We start from the raw sequence: 24006 nt of genomic DNA, 5'->3' as shown, positions 1-24006 counted from the left end.
CCTTATGGTCTTCCCTTCCCACATTCTCGCTTTCATCTGCCGGGCCCACTTTAGGATTTTTTCCCTGTCTGGGAACCTGTGCAGCTTCACAATAATCGCTCTGGGCTGCTCCCCGGCTTTGGGCCTGGGTCGGAGCGACCTGTGTGTCCTGTCAATTTCTGGGGGGTTTGGAAACTTCTCCCTTCCCACTAGCTTGCCCAGCATTTGGGTGGCGTAGCCTGTTGGATCTCTGCCCTCCATCCCCTCTGGCAGACCCACTATTTTAACATTCTGCCATCTGGACCTATTTTCCTGGCCCTCCACTTTCCCTCTTAGGCTCCCCTGGGTCGTTACCAGCCTTTTCACCTCGGTTTCCTGAGTTACCATCCTGTCGCTCTGGTCCGAGGCGGCCCTCTCCAACTCCTGAATAGCTTTCTCCTGCACCTCCACCTTCCTTTCGAGGTCGTTGATGGTTCGCTGCATTTTTTCTGTTGTCTCCGCCAGCATCTCCTTCATCATTGTGTGGAGCTCCGTCCGGAGTGCCTCCCTCATGGTGTTTATCTCTGTTTTTATCTCCTCCTTTACGGCGTTTATTTCTATTTTCAGCATGCTTCTCCATTCCCCCCGTGCGGGGGGGGGGAAATGGTCGCCGCGTCCTGTTCCTGCTCAGCTCGCCAGCTTTTCCACTTCCTGAATCGCCCGAACATCCACCTCGCCCCGTGGTGTCGTCTGCCTGTACGGCCGCAGCACCTGCTTTTTTCCTTCGTCTTCGCTGCTGTTCCTTCTTACATCTCGCTGTCCCCTCAATTTATTATTTGGAGGCATATTTCTGTTGTGCCTTCCTTTTTAAAACGATTTTTTTAAAATAAAAAGGGATTTTTGGGGGGGGGGGGGGGAAGTTTTTTTTAACCCCTTTAAAAAAGTTTTTCTTATTTTAAAAAAATTTGCAGGAGAGGAACAAGGAAGGTTGAATTAAAAAACTCTTATTTTGTTCTTGTGATCCTCTCCGTGCTCCGACTTTCAGGCCATTTCTGAGCGATCCCCACTCCTCCGCCATGTGCAGCCCACCGGAACCTGTCTCCTTTTTCCCCCTCTCCTTCTCCAGCTCCGTGGATCGGAGCTTTGGCACCTGTGCGGCGTTGAACTTGCGGGGCCGAAGGAATTTTTTGTTGTTGTTGAAAATTCACCGGGAATACCCTCCCAAAAAAGCCGTGATTTTGTGGATGCGCGGGAGCGTCTTTGCTGCGGCCACTCCGTTCGCGATCGCCACCGGGAGTCCACAATTTTATTTTTGACAGTATTATCTTTGTATACACAAGTTACTGAGCAGAAATACCTTAAAACAGCTTTATGTAAGGATTTTACGCAAAGATGCAATCATGATGAAAGAATCATTAAATCCAGAATACACTGAGCACAACTATAGGCTGCCAGGCATACATTATTTTATTTTATATTTATTACAACCAAAAAAAAAAAAAACTTGAATTCTTTCGCCAAACCAGTCACAAATCTAAAGAGGCTAATAAAAATAGCCACAGAAATACTATGTTACGCAGGATTTTGCACTCTTACTCAACTTGGAAGTTTTGTCAATTCTAAACCATACATTTTTAAAAAGAAACGCCATTTAAAAAAATAATGCAGTATTTTACACCAAACAAGGCCTTCATGAGCTGAAAATCTAGGCAAATTTATTTACTACAGCAATCAAGACCAAATAGCACTCAACATATTTTGAACTACGTTTTGGTGACATTCAGTTATCGTTCCCTTTCTGCCGCAGGTTTCTGGATTTGCCATTTTCAAGTTTTCTTTTTTTAAATACTGTCTCTCCGCCAGCATCATCCCTCAGACAAGTGATTTCTTTTTGTTTAAATTTGACTTTGGGCTCATGCTTTACGTCAATCACTGGTGTTATCGGGCAGTCAACTGTTGGTAACTGCAAGTCGATCTGCTCTCTGGAGGATAAAAAAGAGACGCAAATGTTCAAACAAGCAGACTAATACACAATTCCATTAATACTGCAGACACAGCAGTCAGGATTTAATAAAGCTTTTGATCAATCTAAGCAATTAAAATTTATGGAGACCTTTCACATCCTTAGGATGTTATAAAGTGCTTTACAACCAATTAAATACTTTCAAAAGGTAGTGAATGTGTCATGTAGAAAACGTGAGGACCAATTTATGCACACCAGGGTCCTTTAGACAGCAAGATTATGACTAGATTTCTTTGACCTTCACGTAATACTAGTGGAGGGATAAACATTTACTGCGATAGCGAGGACAAATTCCCTGCTCCTCTTCAAATACTGCCATAGGGACGTTTACATCAGTTCAAAAGGATAGGCAGGGTCTCAGTTTAATATCTCACACCTCTGACAGTGCAGCACTCAGAGGCGGAGGAGTCTGGAGTGAAACCTAAACCCGCAGCTGTCTGACTTGAGTGCTTCTGAATGGTTATGATTCTTTGAACTGACTCATTGCTAATACTAACATCAAATAGTATAATAATTAAGACAATTTTATCCGTATAATTTTCTCCTTCTGGTTTTCCTGTACACATTATCCAAATTATAACCATTCTACACCAGTGATTAATTCACTCTTCCCCCTACAGGAACTGTGTCCTGTTGTAATGTTACATGCACATGGTCCTTTCTGACCACTTCTTTTCCCAATATTGCCCCCACCATCCTTCCCCCATTTCCCATGCCCACATTTCTGACATCATTTACCCCTGAGCCAAAGGTCTTTAGGTGCATGGCTAGAGCCACAGGAGGAAGTGACTGTTGGATGTGACTGGTCACGCCAATGGCATGTTGAGCTGCCAGGATCCCAATAAACTGCAGATTTACCCGACATTATGGGGAGATGCCGGCATTGGAATGGGGTGGGCACAGTAAGGAGTCTTACAACACTAGGTAAAAGTCCAACAGGTTTGTTTGGAATCACTAGCTTTCAGAGCGCAGCTCCTTCATCAGGTGAGATTGTAAAGGCTTAATTACTTGCAAAGAATCGCATTCAAAGTATCATCTTGCATCATTGACTTTGTCGATATGTGTTTGTGGAATCCACCTCTTCACTCACCTGATGAAAGAGCTGCGCTCCAAAAGCTAGTAATTCCAAACAAACGTGTTGGACTTTAACCTGGTGTTGTAAGACTTTTTACTGTGCCTACCCAACATTGGCATTTAAAGCCAAAAGTGTGAAGACCTTTTCGACCCCAATTACAACCTTGCTTGTAAAGAAGGTAACTGGTTAACTTCTCTTCAGGAGATGGCACTTTTTGGAAGCACATCAGCAGTAGCAAGAAAAGTCCCTTCATTAGCACAGAGGCAACTGTGTATTAGCAGTGTCCTGTACACTGTGAATCTCAAAAGGAATGTTACCTATTGTTCTTCCAAATGGAAAGATCAAAATGAACAAGTGACTAATGTTCACTCTAATCTTTTCCAGCCATGTACAGAACCAATTTTGTTATGTGCATCAATATCAAAGCAGTATGCAGATATGCGTATCAGTGGAAACAAAATCTTGTACATAATAAATCATTTTTAAAGTTCAAACAGGCATGGAAGAATACCTCTCCCAACCATAGATACAGAACATTCACACCCAAATGGTCCACTAATTACCAGATTTATTGAATTCAATTTTAAATTTGCCGTGGTGGTATTTGAACTCTCAACCTCTAGGTTCATTACCATAACCATACATGAGGCGTTTCCATAAAATTCCGACAGTGCTGGAGGTTGTCATTTGGCCCATCGAGTTACACCCATCTTCTGAAAGAGCACCCTACGTAGGCTCACTCCCTCACCCTTCGATTCTGCTCCAACAATCATTATGATCATGTCTGACCATCTAACTCAATAGTCTGATCCCGTCTTCCCCCCCATATCCTTTGAGCCCCTTCGCCCCAAGTGCTACATCTGTTTCTTGAAAACAGCATTTTGGCCTCAACTACTTTGTGGTAGCTAATTCCACAGGCCAACCACTCTCCGGGTGAAGATATGTCATCTCAGTCCGAAACAGTCTACCCCACATCGTCAGACTGTGACCCCTGGTACTCAACACTCTGAGAACATTCTTCTTTTATGATCAGATAGGGCACCATTAAAACAGTCAAATGCACTGGCACGCGAGGAAAAACTGAATCGAGCAGGGAATACATGCTGTGACCTAGACTTCACAAAAAAGTGATTAACAGGTTAATAAACAGTATTTTCTTCCAACATTATTTGATATTGGAGGAGAGATTTAGACAATTGATTAGATACTCACTCCTCCTCTTTTATAGTTTCCCATTCTCCATATGGGTTTACTTTCTTTTTATTTACGGCATTCTTTGCTTCTTGCTGGGGTTCATTTTGGGGCAAATTGTTTTCCTCTTCTGTGTCATGCATATCTCCAGGAGCCTTCACTTCACTGCCATCAACTGGCCCACTTTCCTGCTGGAACGCATCATATTTAACTACAATCTTTGAACACACCAATTATTGTCTACAACTAAAGGACACTTCAACAGTTAAGGATTATTCAGGTCCTTTTGAATTACAAAGAAATATTTAAAAACAGCACTGAAACAAAGGATCATTCATGGAAATAAACTAGTTTGCCTGCATGGCAATGTGTATACTATCCAAAACAAATGGGGTAACTGGAGGCAATAATTCGTTGTAAGGAACCAAATGTAGCCAGGATATCTGAAACATAGATGCATAAAGAACATGGTTGATGGTTAAATATTGCAGGATAAATGCATTTAGAAAGGATAGGAAGGAAGGGGAAGCTGTGCTAATCAGAGATAGCAACGGTAGTAGAGAAGGTCAAAAACAACAGAATTAGAAACAAAATCCACATGAATGGAAGTAATAGGTAATGAGGGGCCAATCATACTAATAGGAGGAAACTACAGACTTGCTAAAAGAGGAAGAGAACTGCAAGGAAAAATGTACAGGCAATCCATCAAATGAGTAAAATATATAGAATAATCACAGGGGATTTTAACTACACCCAAATAAAGTGGCAAGAAGAGGTACCAAAAGAAGAAAGGTAGATGGTGATTTTTGTTGAGTCCAAGAGCAACATTCTCATTGTATATGCAAGAAGTTTAACAAGTAAGGAATCATGGCTGGGCCAAATCATGGGAAATGAACCACAATAGATAAGGGAATTAAGCATAGTGGATAGGCAAAAGTGATCACGACATAATGGCTGAGACACAAGCAAAGAATTCTGAAGCAAGTCATTGGAAAGAAAAACTGATGAGGAAAGAGAATGGAAGGAAGGAATGTAAATTAGAAAAATCTATCAACAGTTAACAGAAATGGGAAAATATAACATGAGATCAATATAGATCAAAAGAAATATATTTTACAAAAAACAAAAATTAAATAATAGAACATGGGTAATTGAAAAAATGGTATGAGCTATGTACAGGATCAACAAAGGAAAAAATGGCAAAGGAATACAAAAGTACAAAAAAAGTCAGGAAGGCAAAGAGGAATTACAAATACCAAAAATATAAAAATGGTAATGCATTCATTCTCTAGACATCAATAAGGAAAGAAAAATTAAGATCGGGATAAGGGATGTACAAAATAACAACCCTCTAATACTTTTATGTTGTGTGCGGACTAGTTATTTAGGAGCATGGGTCCCTAAAGTTTTTTGTGCCGCTGCACGCGCAGTGCCTTATAAAGGGGCCACTTTGCTTGGTTTAGGCAGGGACTACCGAGTAGGCCATACAGCCTAGAAGGAACATTGCTCACGGTGAGAGTGAAATAATAGGAATGTGGAATAGTTATTTTGCCTCAGTTTTTAAACCAGGGATACCAACTAACAAGGTGGATATGACATGAAAGAAGAAGAGATCAAAAAATGCATTTTAAACAGCTGGGAGATACTTAACTAGGCAAATTTATAGACGATAAACTTCATCTCGATGGACTGTATTGGCGCAATCTCAAAAAAGATAATAGAGGATGGAAAGGAATCGTGCCAGACTGATAACTATAATGTTACAACTATATTCAAAAAGGGAGACAGAACAAATCCAGGGGTCTATTGAACTGTTACTGTCGCTTATCAGAAAGATACTGAAAATCTTTGAGTTGTAACAGAAAAAGATCTAATAGACGAATAAAAAGACTCATCAGCGTAGATTTAAAAGGGGAAAACCAAGCTTGACCAACCTTATTGAATTCTTTAAAGTAGTAACAAAGCTGGTGCATAAAGGTAATGTAGGAGTTAAATATACTTTGATATGGTGCCCCATAGTGAGATTGTGACAAAAGTTAAAGTGTGTGGAGTCAAGGGGTACAAATGGATAACAAAGTCACTGTGTAACAGAAAACGTAGGAATTTAATATAGTCATTCAGACAGGGGAATGGTGGAAATTAAGAATTCCACAGGGATCAATGACCCTTTTATTCACATTTACACAAGTGATTTGGGCTCATGTATCACAAGTACAATATCAAAAGTTGCAGATGACAGAGGGTACAGTTGAACTGATAAAAACAGTAACAAAATACAAGAACAAACTTGCTGAATAGACTGTAAATGGCAAATCAATTTCAGTAAGCTATCCTTTAACACTCCTACTGCGTTCCTAACAAAAATGGCGTGCTAAACACAATGTCACTTTCCCATAACAAAACATGTAATCAGGATGGTTTACGTTCCTGGCCTGTAATTTTTACTTAAAAAACCAATAGCTGCTTTGAATGTATCACTGACCCAAAAATCCTCCCAATTTACTAACTGTTTCCGCTTACCTCTCGCCACCCAGTCTCATCCTCCCGCTCAGCATTTCCCTCTTCGGAACCCACACTATGAGCAACGGCTTGGAAGAAGGTGGGACAGGGCACAAAGCAGCAAACGGGAGGGTCAGGGGAGACAGAGGTAAAAGGCAGCTTGTTTAAAAAAAAAAAAAAAGAGGGTAGTGATCACCAGGGTGTGACAGGAAGGATGTGTACAAATGGAAGAGTGCATTTAGTGCAAATAGGAAGATAGAGCAGCTAAACACGTGGCTAAACAGCTGGTGTAGGAGGGAGGGTTTCCGTTATCTGGACCACTGGGAGCTCTTCCGGGGCAGGTGTGACCTATATAAGAAGGACGGGTTGCATCTAAACTGGAGAGGCATAAATATCCTGGCCGCGAGGTTTGCTAGTGTCACACGGGAGGGTTTAAACTAGTATGGCAGGGGGGGTGGGCACGGGAGCAATAGGTCAGAAGGTGAGAGCATTGAGGGAGAACTAGGGAATAGGGACAGTGGGGCTCTGAGGCAGAGCAGACAGGGAGAAGTTGCTGAACACAGCGGGTCTGGTGGCCTGAAGTGCATATGTTTTAATGCAAGAAGTATTACGGGTAGGGCAGATGAACTTAGAGCTTGGATTAGTACTTGGAACTATGATGTTGTTGCCATTAGAGACCTGGTTGAGGGAAGGGCAGGATTGGCAGCTAAACGTTCCAGGATTTAGATGTTTCAGGTGGGATAGAGGGGGATGTAAAAGGGGTGGCGGAGTTGCGCTACTGGTTAGGGATAATATCACAGCTGTGCTGCGGGAGGACTCCTCAGAGGGCAGTGAGGCTATATGGGTAGAGATCAGGAATAAGAAGTGTGCAGTCACAATGTTGGGGGTTTACTACAGGCCTCCCAACAGCCAGCGGGAGATAGAGGAGCAGATAGGTAGACAGATTTTGGAAAAAAGAGTAAAAACAACAGGGTTGTGGTGATGGGAGACTTCAACTTCCCCAATATTGACTGGGCCTCACTTAGTGCCAGGGGCTTAGATGGGGCGGAGTTTGTAAGGAGCATCCAGGAGGGCTTCTTAAAACAATATGTGGACAGTCCAACTAGGGAAGGGGCGGTACTGGACCTGGTATTGGGGAATGAGCCCGGCCAGGTGGTAGATGTTTCAGTAGGGGAGCATTTCGGGAACAGTGACCACAATTCAGTAAGTTTTAAAGTGCTGGTGGACAAGGATAAGAGTGGTCCTAGGATGAATGTGCTAAATTGGGGGAAGGCTAATTATAACAATATTTGGCGGGAACTGAAAAACATAGATTGGGGGCGGATGTTTGAGGGCAAATCAACATCTGGGAGGCTTTCAAGTGTCAGTTGAAAGGAATTCAGGACCGGCATGTTCCGGTCAGGAAGAAGGATAAACACGACAATTTTCGGGAACCTTGGATAACGAGAGATATTGTAGGTCTCGTCAAAAAGAAAAAGGAGGCATTTGTCAGGGCTAAAAGGCTGGGAACAGACGAAGCCTGTGTGGAATATAAGGAAAGTAGGAAGGAACTTAAGCAAGGAGTCAGGAGGGCTAGAAGGGGTCACGAAAAGTCATTGGCAAATAGGGTTAGGGAAAATCCCAAGGCTTTTTACACGTACATAAAAAGCAAGAGGGTAGCCAGGGAAAGGGTTGGCCCACTGACGGATAGGCAAGGGAATCTATGTGTGGAGCCAGAGGAAATGGGCGAGATACTAAATGAATACTTTGCATCAGTATTCACCAAAGAGAAGAAATTAGTAGGTGTTGAGTCTGGAGAAGGGTGTGTAGATAGCCTGGGTCACATTGAGATCCAAAAAGACGAGGTGTTGGGGGTCTTAAAAAATATTAAGGTAGATAAGTCCCCAGGGCCTGATGGGATCTACCCCAGAATACTGAAGGAGGCTGGAGAGGAAATTGCTGAGGCCTTGACAGAAATCTTTGGATCCTCACTGTCTTCAGGTGATGTCCCGGAGGACTGGAGAATAGCCAATGTTGTTCCTCTGTTTAAGAAGGGTAGCAAGGATAATCCAGGGAACTACAGGCCGGTGAGCCTTACTTCAGTGGTAGGGAAATTACTGGAGAGAATTCTTCGAGACAGGATCTACTCCCATTTGGAAGCAAATGGACGTATTAGTGAGAAGCAGCATGGTTTTGTGAAGGGGAGGTCGTGTCTCACTAACTTGATAGAGTTTTTCGAGGGGGTCACTAAGATGATTGATGCAGGTAGGGCAGTGGATGTTGTCTATATGGACTTTAGTAAGGCCTTTGACAAGGTCCCTCATGGTAGACTAATACAAAAGATGAAGTCACACGGGATCAGGGGTGAGCTGGCAAGGTGGATACAGAATTGGCTAGGTCATAGAAGGCAGAGTAGCAATGGAAGGATGCTTTTCTAATTGGAGGGCTGTGACCAGTGGTGTTCCACAGGGATCAGTGCTTGGACCTTTGCTCTTTGTAGTATATATAAATGATTTGGAGGAAAATGTAACTGGTCTGATTAGTAAGTTTGCAGACGACACAAAGGTTGGTGGAATTGCGGATAGCGACGAGGACTGTCAGAGGATATAGCAGGATTTAGATTGTTTGGAGACTTGGGCGGAGAGATGGCAGATGGAGTTTAATCCGGACAAATGTGAGGTAATGCATTTTGGAAGGTCTAATGCAGGTTGGGAATATACAGTGAATGGTAGAACCCTCAAGAGTATTGAAAGTCAAAGAGATCTAGGAGTACAGGTCCACAGGTCACTGAAAGGGGCAACACAGGTGGAGAAGGTAGTCAAGAAGGCATACGACATGCTTGCCTTCATTGGCCGGGGCATTGAGTATAAGAATTGGCAAATCATGTTGCAGCTGTATAGAACCTTAGTTAGGCCACACTTGGGAGTATAGTGTTCAATTTGGGTCGCCACACTACCAGAAGGATGTAGAGGCTTTAGAGAGGGTGCAGAAGAGATTTACCAGAATGTTGCCTGGTATGGAGGGCATTAGCTATGAGGAGCGGTTGAATAAACTCGGTTTGTTCTCACTGGAACGAAGGAGGTTGAGGGGCGACCTGATAGAGGTCTACAAAATTATGAGGGGCATAGACAGAGTGGATAGTCAGAGGCTTTTCCCCAGGGTAGAGGGGTCAATTACTAGGGGGCATAGGTTTAAGGTGAGAGGGGCAAGGTTTAGAGTAGATGTATGAGACAAGATTTTTTTACGCAGAGGGTAGTGGGTGCCTGGAACTCGCTACCGGAGGAGGTGGTGGAAGCAGGGACGATAGTGACATTTAAGGGGCATCTTGACAAATACATGAATAGGATGGGAATAGAGGGATACGGACCCAGGAAGTGTAGAAGATTGTAGTTTAGTCAGGCAGCATGGTCGGCACGGGCTTGGAGGGCCTGTTCCTGTGCTGTACATTTCTTTGTTCTTTGCACCAGCAAATGTAGTCAGAATAGTGAAAAATGGTACAAAGACAGAGCAAAAGGCTTTTTATCTTAATGCAGCAGCATTCCTAACAAGATGAATTCATTGATAGCACAAATTGAAACAAATGTATATGGTAGGCCAGACCAGGTAAGGATGGCAGATTTCCTTCCCTAAAGGACAGGAGGTGAATCAGATGGGTTTCTACAATCAGTGGTCACCATGACTGAGACGAGATATATATTCCAGATTTATTAATTGAATTTAAATTCCATCAATGCCATGGCGAGATCTGAACCTAGTACTCCAGCAGTCTTGCAGCACACCAGCAGTCCAGTGACATTACCACCACACAACTACTCCACTGGTATGCTTTTAAAAAATAAAAAAAATGAGTGGGTTTAGCATTAAGTTGACTATGTGCATGACCAGTCCATACTCCCAGGTTGTGTGGGTGTGTAACCAAGTATACAGCTGTTCCGCCCAGCCTCCAAGGACACTGGGCCTATGGCATTCCTGCATGGTTTAACACCTACCTTGGGTTCTGTTGGGTTGAGGTAATACATTAAAAGTGGTAACTTACTTGGAGTGAGATACTGATTTCCTGGTGTTGATCTGTAGCTTCTGTGTCCGAGGACAGCTGCTCTTCCTGACCATCAGAATTTTTTTCAGTCATTTTCACAGCTGTGGGTTCTTTGAAACCTGAGGCTGCAGAGGGCACCTCGAGTTCAGTCTCGTTCTTAATAGCTGAAGCTGAGCACTCACTGGCAGAGATGAAGCCATATGGCTTTTCCCAGCGCGATTCTGAGAAGTGCCATAAAATGAAACTTTTATTGCAGAGTATAAATAGTAACAAACAGATATTACGGGTCTGCCAGCAGACCAAGTAACCTTGTGCCTGAAGTCTCGAAACAAGTTAGCTAATCATGGCACACCTTTCACTCAGATACTTGAAAGCAAGCAGGTCTCCTGTGCCCCAGAGTACTGTGGACGACTGACTCTGGCTAATTACTGGAACGTTCATGATTAGACCAGTTACTTGAAGCCTGGCATCTTTTCTCTTGGCTCCAGGGAATCCTGCGAGCCAGTGTCCCAACAACTAGACTGACCGTAGGTGTGTAAGCAGGATGTTTACTAGGAAGACATGCAGCAAGAGCTGGTTAAATTCCAGCAGTTGGGCCTTGTTGGACCAACGCCCACCTATGCTTTGTGCACTTGAGTAAGTTTCTATGGGGAAGACAACGTTCAGCAGGCAAACAGAAGCTCTACCCGTATAGATTGTGCAGTAACTTAGCCGAGAGATTGAAACATTATGGTGGGTTTCCTTGCATGTCTGAGGCCTGGCCTACAAAAAAACAGAACAGAAGTAGCCACCAGAGTAAAAATTAAAGTCACACTGAAATCGCGAACTCAGCCAGCAAAATTGAAATTAGAACATTAATATCCATACACTGGAACATAACCATCCATGTTCATGATACATACCTTTTGTTACAGCATTGTAATAGTAGGTGCAGCCCTCTGGAGTAAGTCCTTCTATCCATGAAGAGGCTGAAAGGTCCTGATAAGAATGCAATTATGCGAACAGTGAGGCAAGGTACTTTACTGGAACTGCAGACAGAGCTGTTTAGGTTTTTGTATCATTAATTGATCTGGGGATTGTCATTAGTTAATTTATTTTTAACTCATATCTACACATAGAACATGCTAATTAGATTTTTGATAAACTGATACTGAGTTAATTAACTGTTGCAAAGTGTAACCAGCTCCAGTTGCATCAATCTGCTTTTGTCCCAGTTATTTCCACAACATCACAAGTTGTCAGGAAACAGCACACCATTTGTGTAGGTTGACCATAGCTTCTGCTAAGACCACAACAACCATCATCACGGTCATCAGTGATGTGGTGAACTAGACAGCACAAAGGCGGCTAGGGTTGTCTTCAGCACAGCAATCAATAAGGTGCAACACAGCCTCCAGTGCAACATGAGAAGTTGCTTATTTTAAGTTGCTGGAAGGATATGAAATTCTAATGATCTTGAGATCCCCGGTGTTGATTGGTGTGGCATTCTGGTTTTGAAAAGCTAATCTGATAAGACGGAACAATAAAGAGTGCAGAACCGGATTAGAATGAGACAGGGGCATTTATGTAGGATCCTTAGAAAGTGTAGGTCGTTACAAATATTCAAGGTGCATCATAGCCAATAAACTGTTATTGAAGCATTGTTATTAGTGTAATATAGAGAAACTGAACTGCAAAATTGTGCACAGCAAAATGACAATGAGGTACACAGCGTTTTGACAGCATCAGATCAGGAGTAAAAACAGTCAAGACACCAGGAATACACCCTGTTATTCTTCAAATAATGCCACGGGAACTTGTGTTTCCACAGGACAGGTTCCACTTGGTTTAGTGTCTTGTGGGAAAAAAGTTGACTGATCAAGACAATGATCTTGCCTTAATGTAAAAAAAAAATGCAATTTAATATTATGGGTCTCGAGGCTTTTAGAACATCATATAACTGCTCATCCTTTAAGCAACTAAAAAATAGATGTGCCCTTCGTATGCTGCTCGAGGTATTGTGTTTACACGTGATGTAGAGCGAGACCAGCAGCACAGGTTCAATTCGCATACCAGCTGAGGTTATTCATGAAGGCTCTGCCTTCTCAACCTTGCCCCTCACCTGAGGTGTGGTGATCCTCAGGTTAAATCACCACCAGTCAGCTCTCCCCCTCAAGGGGAAAACAACCTATGGTCATCTGGGATAATGGCGCCTTTACACTTTTGTTTACACAGACATCAAAAAAACACCTCAAATACAAAATGCTCATCTTCACGACAACCCAGCTGCAATAAGTTTACAAATTTCTGTGAACTTTTGTGCACTTTGGCAAAGGAGGTTACAACTTCCAACTTCTCACCCGAAGGTGAGCGAGCAGCAAGTCAAGCGATCTCACTGAACCCAGGCCGATACCAGACGCTCATTCCTGTACCGTGTAGGGAAGTGAAAGGACCTTCTGTTCCGCCCTCTCAAGCCGTGTCATTACAATCCTTAAAAACCAAGTGAGAAACCTAGAAGCTCCACATGCACCCGATTTTCTACAAGCATTGAAGCAAAACACGCCACCAAGTCACAGGTGATGCACCAGCTTCATTTTCAATGTACAAAGACACAATACTCAAAAGCACAAAATTAGCTCGGAATATAGTCAAATAAGCAGGATCACAAAAAAAAAATGTTTGTAGTTTTGCCAAACACTGCCAGCTCAAACCTTATAAATGGCCAAAGATTCCATTTGTATGATTAGACTGGACTATAAAATAGGCCAGTGTTAGGGAAGGAGCGCACTTACTTTGAACTAATTGCCTCTGCTGGCAAGCACAGAACAGTGTCTGCTAGAGGGACATTTATTTACAAAGTAATGGTTAATAAAGCGTACTTATGGCCCACAGATATAAAAGCCCTCAATGATGTGGTAGGCAAATGCAAACCAACAATGTACCTGTTGTGCAACTTCACTCTGCACAAAGTTTGAGCTCTCTTGGAACCCTTCAGGCTTTTCCCATTGTGATTCTGTACAATGAAGAAATAATTGTCTGAGTCTCTCACTGCTACTTGGCCTGAACACAATCTGTATATCACAAGTTCCCATTTCCATACAGGATACAACGATTTAGCAGTGTCTTTGAAATATGAACACGCACCACCCCATGAAAGCATATGGTAATAATTTGATTTGATAGTTTTGAATGGTTCCAATGTATCATCTTAATCTATCATTTCTGCAATGCCAATTTTAGCACTTGTGATTAATCGAGCATGAACAATTCCAAGCAGATGACAAATTCAAAATTCATTTTGTTCCCTTAATACTGAAAGGAAGTAATCCAAGGTTAATCAAACTTCTAGCATGAGGACATCCAAAATGATTTTATTTTCCCCAGAAATTTACATGACCAATTAACCGCACTCAGGATGAAAAGTACATACAGTCTTGTGCTTGTATCAATTATATAAATGCATGCTTTGGATCTGGATACAAACTGGAACCATGGCAAGATGGACTCATTGTATATTAAGACATTTTTTAAAAACTTAAACTTTCCAATTATTGCACCACCTATTTATTTGAGGGCACTGCAGCAATTGATATTAATCTGAAGTATTGCACTATTTATGCAGTTATTGCACAGATAACAATTAAACACCATAAATGCAAACCTATACACAGCAACTGATATACATGGTAGATAAAGACACAAATTTAATGAAGTCCCAAGAGATATTAGACAAGCTGACTAGCCCGTCTCTAAACAAAACATTTGATGAGGAGCATGCATTGACAAAGTTTTATAATAATAATCTTTATTATTGTCATAAGTAGGCATACATTAACACTGCAATGAAGTTATTGTGAAAAGCCCCTAGTCGCCACACTCTGGCGCCTGTTCAGGTACACAGAGGGAGAATTCAGAATGTCCAATTTACTTAACAGCATGTCTTTTGGGACATGTGGGAGGAAACGGGAGCATCCGGAAGAAACCCACGCGGACACAGGGAGAATGTGACCCAAGCCGGGAATCAAACCTCGGACCCTGGCGCAGTGAAGCAACAGTGCTAACCACTTTACTGTTAATGGTCCGAAGTCTCAGCACACAGAGGAATGTCTCTGTCTAATTCTTACTATTCCACCGAAAAGGATTCTATCTTTAGACAGAACTCATTCCTGCAGATGGAACAACTGCACAAAGCTTGGACATTGTTAAATTTTCTATTCAGCGCTAATAATGAGATTTGTTGATCCCAAAATCGAACAATTGGAACATATTTTGGAAGAATTTTCTTGTGCTCAAATCCTTCTCCATTTCTATGGCAGAGAGGCGCAAATGGCAGTACACTTGGTGAATGACCAACTGATTTGTCCTGCCGCCAAGAAAAACACTTGGCCATCCACTGCCATCTGTTTATCAAAGATTGGCATTTCCACCTCCACTGTTTAGGCCCTCCTTCTGTGGGAAGCACTTTCCCCTCCACCATCACCTCCTTTCAATGCCATGTCCCAAGAAAGCGGACCACCCTCCACAGAGTTCCTCAGTAGGCATCAGGAACTCACTGACCTAAAGCAAGAAACATCCTGTGGTACAGCCTCAGCAGGACTGTTTCTCCATTTAAACCTGCATAATTTTAAATAACATCAGTTCAACTTAATATAATGAGGGGGAAAACTAGTTAACAGTCAAGTGTGGAACTTGCTTTGATTTGTAGACTGCAAACTAAATTCAAGGTCCAGGTCCTTAACATTTTAGCAACATTAATTTCAATTCAAATAGCCATTTAAGTCACTCTGACATTACGGGGACTTCTGGTTGCGGCTATGCCAAGGTAGGTCGCACGTTCGGCAGCTCCCGCCAGGAACGGACGTTTGGACTCTTTAGACGGGCCCAACGACAATTGTTCGACTGCTCCCAGTGTGGGAAGGTGACAGCAAGGTTCCCCCGACACTGTATGGATTTGACCAGGAGTGGAGCGGTTAAGAAAGTGATTCTGGTGCAGCGCAAAGTGCGAGCGAGGAGAGGCAAGATGGCGGCGGGTGGAGACCAAGCAGCGTGGGCGCAGTGGTCGCAAGAGCAGCAGGAGTTCCTCAAAGGCTGCTTTGCGGAGCTGAAGGCAGAAATGCTGGCGCCAATGAAGGCATCGCTTGAGAAGCTTGTGGAGACCCAGAAGGCGGCGATCCGCGAGGTGCGACAAAAAGCCTCGGAGAACGAGGACGAGATCTTGGGCCTGGCGGTGAAGATGGAGGCGCACGAGGCGCTGCACAAGAGGTGGCAGGAAAAATTTGAGGACCTGGAGAATAGGTAGAGGAGGAAGAATCTTCGGATTCTGGGTCTCCCTGAAGGAGTGGAGGGGCCCGATGCCGGGGCATATATGGGCACGATGCTCAATTCGCTGATGGGCACGGGAGCTTTCCAGAGGCCCTGGAGCTGGATGGGGCTCATCGGGTCCTGGCAAGGAGACCCAAAGCCAACGAGCCACCAAGGGCTGTAGTGGTGAGGTTCCACCGCTTTATGGACAGAGAGTGCGTCCTGAGATAGGCCAAGAAAGAGCGGAGCAGCAGGTGGGAGAACACGGAGATCCGAATCTACCAGGACTGGAGTGCAGAGGTGGCTAAGAAGAGAGCTGGTTTTAACCGGGCTAAGGCGGTTCTTCATCGGAAGGGGGTGAAGTTCGGAATGCTGCAGCCAGCGGGATTGTGGGCCGCGTTCCAAGATCGGCACCACTATTTTGAGACGCCTGATGAGACATGGAACTTTATCCAGTCTGAAAAGTTGGACTCAAACTGAGGGTTTGTTGTGGGGGGGTGGGGGTGTTTACTGCGTTTGGGGAATGTTCTTTTGTTTTGGTGCTGGATGGGGATGGGTGAATGGATTTGATTTGGGGCTGTGGGAGAGTGTGGGCGTCAGTGTTGGAGGGGCAGGGCCCCGCGGAGGAAGAGGGGGGTGGGGGTGGAGGCCCGGGGATGGGGAGTTGGGGTAAGGCCGCAAAAAAGGAGCTGCGCCAGAGGGGGCAGGGCCGGCTCAGACGGAAAGCGCGTGCTTTTTCACGCGTTAGGGAAGGATGGGGGCGGTGCTGGAGAGAAGCGCACACTGATTGCCAAGGGGTGGGGGGATTCTCACACTGGGGGGGTCGATGGAATGGCAGGAGAGGCCGGGGTCAACAGGAGTCAGCTGACTTACGGGAGTGTCATGGGGGGAGCAAAATGGCTAGATGAGGATCTAGCGGGGAGGGGGGGGGGGAAATGGGGCTGCTGCTGCATTGGCCAAAGGGGAGCTGGAAGTAGGAGAGGTAGTCGGGGCAGGGGTCTGCCACCTGGGGGACTGGAGGGCGCGGGAGGCGCGGGCACGTGGCTGGCCTAGAAAAGGAGATGGCTAGTCGGCGGGGGTGGGGTGGGGGTGGGGGCGGGGTGGGGGGGGAAGAGTAGCCCCCTGATCCGACTGATAACTTGGAATGTGAGGGGCCGGAACGGGCCGGTCAAGAGGGCCCCGGGTGTTCACGCACTTAAAGGGACTGAAGGCAGACGTGGTTATGCTCCATAAGACGCATCTGAAGGTGGCAGATCAGGTTAGGCTGAGAAAGGGATAGGTAGGACAGGTCTTTCATTCAGGGCTGGATGCGAAGAACAGAGGGGTGGCAATACTGGTGGGGAAGCGGGTGTCGTTGAGGCACTGAATATTGTAGCGGATAATGGAGGTCGATATGTGATGGTGAGTGGTAGGTTGCAGGGGGTGCGGGTGGTACTGGTGAACGTATATGCCCCGAATTGGGATGATGCCGGATTTATGAAACACATGCTGGGTCGGATTCCGGATCTGGAGGTAGGAAGCTTGATAATGGGGGTGGGGGGGGGGGGGGGGGGGTGGACACTTCGACACGGTGCTGGATCCAGCACTGGACCGTTCTAGGTCCAGGACGGGTAACAGGCCTGCTGCGGACAAGGTGCTCAGTGGGTTTATGGTCCAGGTGGGGGGAGTGGATCCATGGAGGTTTGCCAGGGAATTTTCCTTTTTTTCCCACGTCCATAGAGCCTACTCCCGGATAATTTTTTTCATTGAGTAGGGCGCTAATCCCGAAAGTGGAGGGAATGGAATATTCGGCCATAGCCATCTCGGACCACGCCCTGCATTGGGTGGAGCTGGTGTTGGGGGAGGAGAGGGACCAGCACCCGCTGTGGCGCCTCGGTGTGGGACTGTTGTCGGATGAGGGGGTGTGCGGGCGGGTGCGGGGGTGTATTGAAAGATACTTGGAGGCCAACGACAACAGGGAGGTGCAAGTGGGGGTAGTATGGGAGGCGTTGAAGGCGGTGGTCAGGGGAGAGCTAATCTCCATTAGGTCCCACAGGGAGAAGAAAGAGAGGAGGGAGAGGTTGGTGGGGGAGATTTTGGACAGGAGTTATGCAGAGGCCCCAGAGGAGGGGCTACTTTGGGAGTGACGGAACCTCCTGACGGAATTCGACCTGATGACCACGGGGGAAGCAGAGGCACAGTGGAGGAAAGCGCAAGGGTAGGAGTATGGAGAGAAGGCGAGTCGGATGCTGGCACATCAGCTTCGTAAGAGGGAGGCAGCGAGGGAGATTGGTGGAGTTAAGAATAGAGGGAGGAATACGGTGTGGAGTGCGGTGAGAATAAACGAGGTATTTAGGGACTTCCATGGGCATCTGTACAGGTCTGAGCCCCCAGCGGGGTGGGGGATGCGAAGATTCCTAGATCAGCTGTGGTTCCCGAGGGTGGAGGAGGAGCAGGTGGCTGGTTTGGGGGCACCGATTGGGCTGGAGGAGCTGGTTAAAGGATTACCGGGTGTCGTTGTATGCCGATGACCTGTTGTTGTCTGTTGCGGATCCAGTGGGGGGGATGGCGGAGGTCATGCAGATCCTTAGGGAGTTTGGGGACTTTTCGGGGTATAAACTCAACGTAGGGAAGAGTGAGCTCGTTGTGGTGCATTCAGGGGACCAGGGAAGGGAGATAGACGAGCTACCGCTGAAGAGGGCGGAAAGGAGATTTCAGTACCTGGGGATCCAAGTAGCTAGGAGTTGGGGGGCCCTGCACAAATTCAATTTGGAGCAGATGGAGGAGGATTTTAAAAGATGGGATATGCGGCCACTCTCACTAGCGGGTAGGGTGCAGTCGATCAAAATGACGGTCCTTCCGAGGTTTCTCTTTGTGTTCCAGTGCCTTCCCATTTTGATCCCCAAGGCCTTTTTCAAACGGGTAAGCAGGAGCATCATGGGATTTGTGAGGGCGAATAAGACCCCGAGGGCGAAGAGGATGTTTCTGGAGCGTAGCAGGGACAGGGGGGGCTGGCGCTGCCGAATCTATGTGGCAATTATTGGGCAGCCAATGTGGCAATGATCCGTAAGTGGGTAATGGAGGGAGAGGGGTGGCGTGGAAGAGGCTAGAGATGGCGTCCTGTGTGGGCACGAGCCTCAGGGCGCTGGTGACCGCACCGCTGCCGCTCTCGCCGACAAGGTACACCACGAGTCCGGTGGTGGCGGCGACGTTGAAGATCTGGGGGCAGTGGAGACGACACAGGGGCGCGGTGGGAGCCTCGGTTTGGTCCCCGATTCGGGAGAATCATCGGTTCGTCCCGGGAAGGATGGATGGGGGGTTTTGGAGCTGGTATCGGGCAGGGATTAGAAGAATGGGGGACCTGTTTATCGATGAGACGTTTGCGAGCCTAGGGGTCCCGGTGCTACCCCCGGGAAACGCTTTCAGGTACATGCAAGTGAGGGCGTTTGTGAGGCGGCAGGTGAGGGGATTCCCGCTGCTTCCAGCACGTAGGATTCAGGACGGGGTGATTTCAGGTGTATGGGTTGGAGAAGGCAAGGTTTCGGCGATTTACCAGGTGCTGCAGGAAGGAGGAGGAGGCCTTGGTGGAGGAGTTAAAGGGCAAGTGGGTGGAGGAGATAGATGAGGGTCTGTGGGTTGATGCCCTGAGTAGGGTTAATTCTTCCTCCTCTTGCACCAGGCTCAGCCTAATACAGTTTAAAGTTACTCACAGAGCGCATATGACAGGGGCGAGGTTGAGTAGGTTCTTTGGGGTGGAGGACAGATGTGGGAGGTGCTCGGGGAGCCCAGCAAATCACGTCCATATGTTCTGGTCGTGCCCGGCGCTGGATGGGTTTTGGAGGGGTTTTGCGAGGGCTATGTCCAAGGTGGTGAACGCCCAGGTCAAGCCGAGCTGGGGATTAGCATTATTTGGGGAATCGGACGAGCCGGGAGGCAAGAGGCGAAAGAGGCCGGTATTCTGGCGTTTGCATCCCTGGTAATCCGGCGGAGGATTTTGTTACTGTGGAAAGATGCGAAGCCCCCTAGTGTGGAAGCTTGGATCGATGACATGGCAGGGTTCATCAAGCTGGAGAGGATAAAGTTTGCCTTGCGGGGACTGTGCAAGGGTTCCTCAGGCGGTGGCAACCGTTCCTTGACTATCTCGCGGAGCGTTAGGAGGAGGTCAGCACCAGCAGCAGCAGCCCAGGGGCGGGGGAGGGAGAGGGGTTTCTTTTGGGGTGGCGTTTGGGTTAAGGTGGGGGGTTTCCCTATTTGTGTTCTCTACTGTTATATGGGGGGTTATTGCATTTGGGGGGAATCCAATGTATAATTTCTGCTTGTTGTGTTTTTGTTTCTTTTTCTTGTTGCGGGGGGGGGGGGGGGGGGGGGGTTTGCTGAAAAGTTGTTTAAAAATTTGAATAAATATATTTTCCAAAAAAAAAAAAGTCACTCTGACATTACAACTACAACCTTAATGCTCGCCTATAAAATATTAGACAACGATTAACTTCATAAAACCAGCGAGGAGGGAGCTGGGGATTTCACTGTATAAAACCAGCGAGGGGGGAGCCGGGGGTTTCACTGTGTAAAACCAGGGAGGAGGGAGCCGGGGGTTTCACTGTATAAAACCAGCGAGGAGGGAGCCGGGGTTTTCACTGTATAAAACCAGCGAGGGGGGAGCCGGGGGTTTCACTGTATAAAACCAGCGAGGAGGGAGCCGGGGGCTTCACTGTATAAAACCAGCGAGGGGGGAGCCAGGGGTTTCACTGTATAAAACCAGCGAGGAGGGAGCCGGGGGTTTCACTGTATAAAACCAGCGAGGGGGGAGCCGGGGGTTTCACTGTATAAAACCAGCGAGGGGGGAGCCAGGGGTTTCACTGTATAAAACCAGCGAGGGGGGAGCCGGGGGTTTCACTGTATAAAACCAGCGAGGGGGGAGCCGGGGGTTTCACTGTATAAAACCAGCGAGGGGGGAGCCGGGGGTTTCACTGTATAAAACCAGCGAGGAGGGAGGCGGGGGTTTCACTGTATAAAACCAGCGAGGGGGGAGCCGGGGGGTTTCACTGTATAAAACCAGCGAGGGGGGGAGCCGGGGGTTTCACTGTATAAAACCAGCGAGGGGGAGCCGGGGGTTTCATTGTGTAAAACCAGTGAGGGGGGAGCCGGGGGTTTCATTGTATAAAACCAGTGAGGGGGGAGCCGTGGGTTTCATTGTGTAAAACCAGTGAGGGGGGAGCCGGGGGTTTCACTGTATAAAACCAGTGAGGGGGGAGCCGGGGGTGTCATTGTGTAAAACCAGTGAGGGGGGAGCCGGGGGTTTCACTGTATAAAACCAGCGAGGAGGGAGCCGGGGGTTTCACTGTATAAAACCAGCGAGGAGGGAGCCGGGGGTTTCACTGTATAAAACCAGGGAGGAGGGAGCCGGGGGTTTCACTGTATAAAACCAGCGAGGAGGGAGCCGGGGGTTTCACTGTATAAAACCAGCGAGGAGGGAGCCGGGGGTTTCACTGTATAAAACCAGCGAGGGGGGAGCCGGGGGTTTCACTGTATAAAACCAGTGAGGGGGGAGCCGGGGGTTTCACTGTATAAAACCAGCGAGGGAGGCGTCGGGAGTTTCACTGTATAAAACCAGTGAGGGGGGAGCCGGGGGTGTCATTGTGTAAAACCAGTGAGGGGGGAGCCGGGGGTTTCACTGTATAAAACCAGCGAGGGGGGAGCCGGGGGTTTCACTGTATAAAACCAGCGAGGAGGGAGCCGGGGGTTTCACTGTATAAAACCAGTGAGGGGGGAGCCGGGGGTGTCATTGTGTAAAACCAGTGAGGGGGGAGCCGGGGGTTTCACTGTATAAAACCAGCGAGGAGGGAGCCGGGGGTTTCACTGTATAAAACCAGCGAGGAGGGAGCCGGGGGTTTCACTGTATAAAACCAGTGAGGGGGGAGCCGGGAGTGTCATTGTGTAAAACCAGTAAGGGGGGAGCCGGGGGTTTCACTGTATAAAATCAGCGAGGGGGGAGCCGGGGGTTTCACTGTATAAAACCAGTGAGGGGGGAGCCGGGGGTTTCACTGTATAAAACCAGTGAGGAGGGAGCCGGGGGTTTCACTGTATAAAACCAGCGAGGAGGGAGCCGGGGGTTTCACTGTATAAAACCAGGTGGCTTCGATGAGCGTGTAGATCTCCGGGCTCACCCTGGAATGCAGGACCTGCATTTTCTGATCTTCCGTGGTCCGGCCAGGGGCCATTCGAAGGTAACCTTCGAAACATGCTAGCCAGTGTTTAAACACGGCCGCCAAGTTTGCTGCATGGGGGCTGATTCGCAGACACTCCGGGGCGATCCGGAGCTCCATAGTCTTTTAAGCTTGCTTAATAAATTGTAGCGCAACAATTACTCACTCAAGTCGAGAAGTGATGAAGTCAATCGAGGCTTTATTAAGCAAGACTTGTTCCCCAGCAGCTCAGTTACAGAATGCGGCTGCTGGGAGAACCTGGGCTCTTATACTACGCCTTTCTGGGCGGAGCCAGCAGGCGGCAGATCCAACCAGGACCCGGGACCTGTCAGCCAATAGCCTCCCGGCTTCACAGGTACCATACTACCCCTAATACATACCACCACACTTATACAGTCTGGTCTGTGGTAACTCTGGGCCCCACAGAAATGTGGTTGACTCTTAGCTCTCACAGGTGGCACAGTGGTTAACTCTTAATTAATACATGTGAGTGATTATAAACTACAAGAGTTTAAAATGGCTTCTTAATCTCAGTGATAGCACAAATATGGCATTTTGACTTTGTTAGCATTTACACTAAAATCTGCTACCGAGGCTTACTTACACCTCCTCACAGCTGACAATGCTTCCAGGTTTTATGTCACCTGCAAACTTTCAATTTGTATTCAGTACTCAAGGGGCGATACGGTGGTGCAGTGGTTAGAACTGCTGCCTCATGGTGCTGAGGACTCGGCTTCCATCCCGGCCCCAGGTCACTGTCTGTGTGGAGTTTGCACTTTCTCCCCGTGTCTGCGTGGGTCTCACCCCCCACAGCACAAAAGATATGTAGGGTAGATGTACTGGCCACACTAAATTGCCCCTTAATTGGAATTTTTTTAAAAAATTATATATATATATGAATTTGTATCCAGTACTCAAAGGTCTATGTCATTTATATATATCAGGAAAAGCAAGGGTCCCAACACAGACTCTGGGGAACTTCACTACAAATGTTCCTCCAGCATAAAAAGCATTCATTAACCACTACCTTTTGTTTCTATTCGTTCAGTCGATTCCCCAACTATATTGCTACTGTCCCTTTTATTCCATGAGCTATAACTTTGCTGATAAATCTTTTGTGCCGCACTGAACAAATGCCTTTTGGAAGTCCATCAACAGCATCTCCCTCGTCAACATATTCTGTTTCCTCTTCAAAAGAATCTCCAGATGATAGTTAAACATGACTTTCCTCCAACTATTCCATGCTGGCATTAGAGTCATAGATGTTTACAGCAAAGAAGCAAGCCCATCGGCCCAGCTGATCCATGCCTCTCAGTTTCTATCACTAAGCTAGTCCCACTTGCCTGCATTTGGCCCATATCCCTCCAAATCCCACCCTGCCCATGTAACTGTCTAACTGCTTTTTAAAAGACAAAACTGTACCCGCCTCTACCACTGCCTCTGGCAGCCCGTTCCAGATACTCAATACCCTGTGTGAAGGAAGTTCCCCTCTGGTCTCTTTTGTATCTCTGTCCTCTCACCTTAAACGTATGCCCTCTAGTTCTAGACTCTTCTACCTTTGTGAAAAGATGTCGACTATCTACCTTATCGATGCTCCTCATTATTTTATGGACCTCTATAACATCAATCCTAAGCTTCCTACGCTCCAGGGAAAAAAGTTCCAGCCCATCCAGTCTCTCCTTATAACTCAGACCATCAAGTCCTGGTAGCATTCTTGCAAATTTCTTCTCTTTTAGCACTCTTTCTAGTTTAACAATATTCTTCCTATAATAGGATGACCAGA

General features: G+C 46.7%; 1 protein-coding gene across 3 annotated transcripts in view; it reads right to left on the bottom strand.

The window, feature by feature from the left end:
• Nucleotides 1-1407: 1407 nt before the first annotated feature.
• The window catches only part of wbp4 (WW domain binding protein 4), a 77871-nt gene continuing 55272 nt past the window's right edge, over nt 1408-24006 (bottom strand). Inside the window, exons 6-10 of one of the 3 annotated variants that reach the window (XM_072514393.1) lie at nt 13683-13753; nt 11664-11739; nt 10762-10982; nt 4269-4438; nt 1408-1940 (exon numbers count right to left, since the gene is read on the bottom strand). In XM_072514393.1, the coding sequence (XP_072370494.1) occupies nt 1739-1940; nt 4269-4438; nt 10762-10982; nt 11664-11739; nt 13683-13753 (740 nt within the window). In that variant the 3' untranslated portion in view covers nt 1408-1738. The remainder of the gene's footprint in view (nt 1941-4268; nt 4439-10761; nt 10983-11663; nt 11740-13682; nt 13754-24006) is intronic. The other 2 variants (XM_072514394.1, XM_072514395.1) reach the window with 2 other exon arrangements.

This window comes from Scyliorhinus torazame, chromosome 8, assembly GCF_047496885.1.
Source record: "Scyliorhinus torazame isolate Kashiwa2021f chromosome 8, sScyTor2.1, whole genome shotgun sequence".
Classification (NCBI taxonomy): domain Eukaryota; kingdom Metazoa; phylum Chordata; class Chondrichthyes; order Carcharhiniformes; family Scyliorhinidae; genus Scyliorhinus; species Scyliorhinus torazame.
Note: the sequence above shows the minus strand (reverse complement) of the source record. Positions and strands in the feature narration are given on the sequence as shown.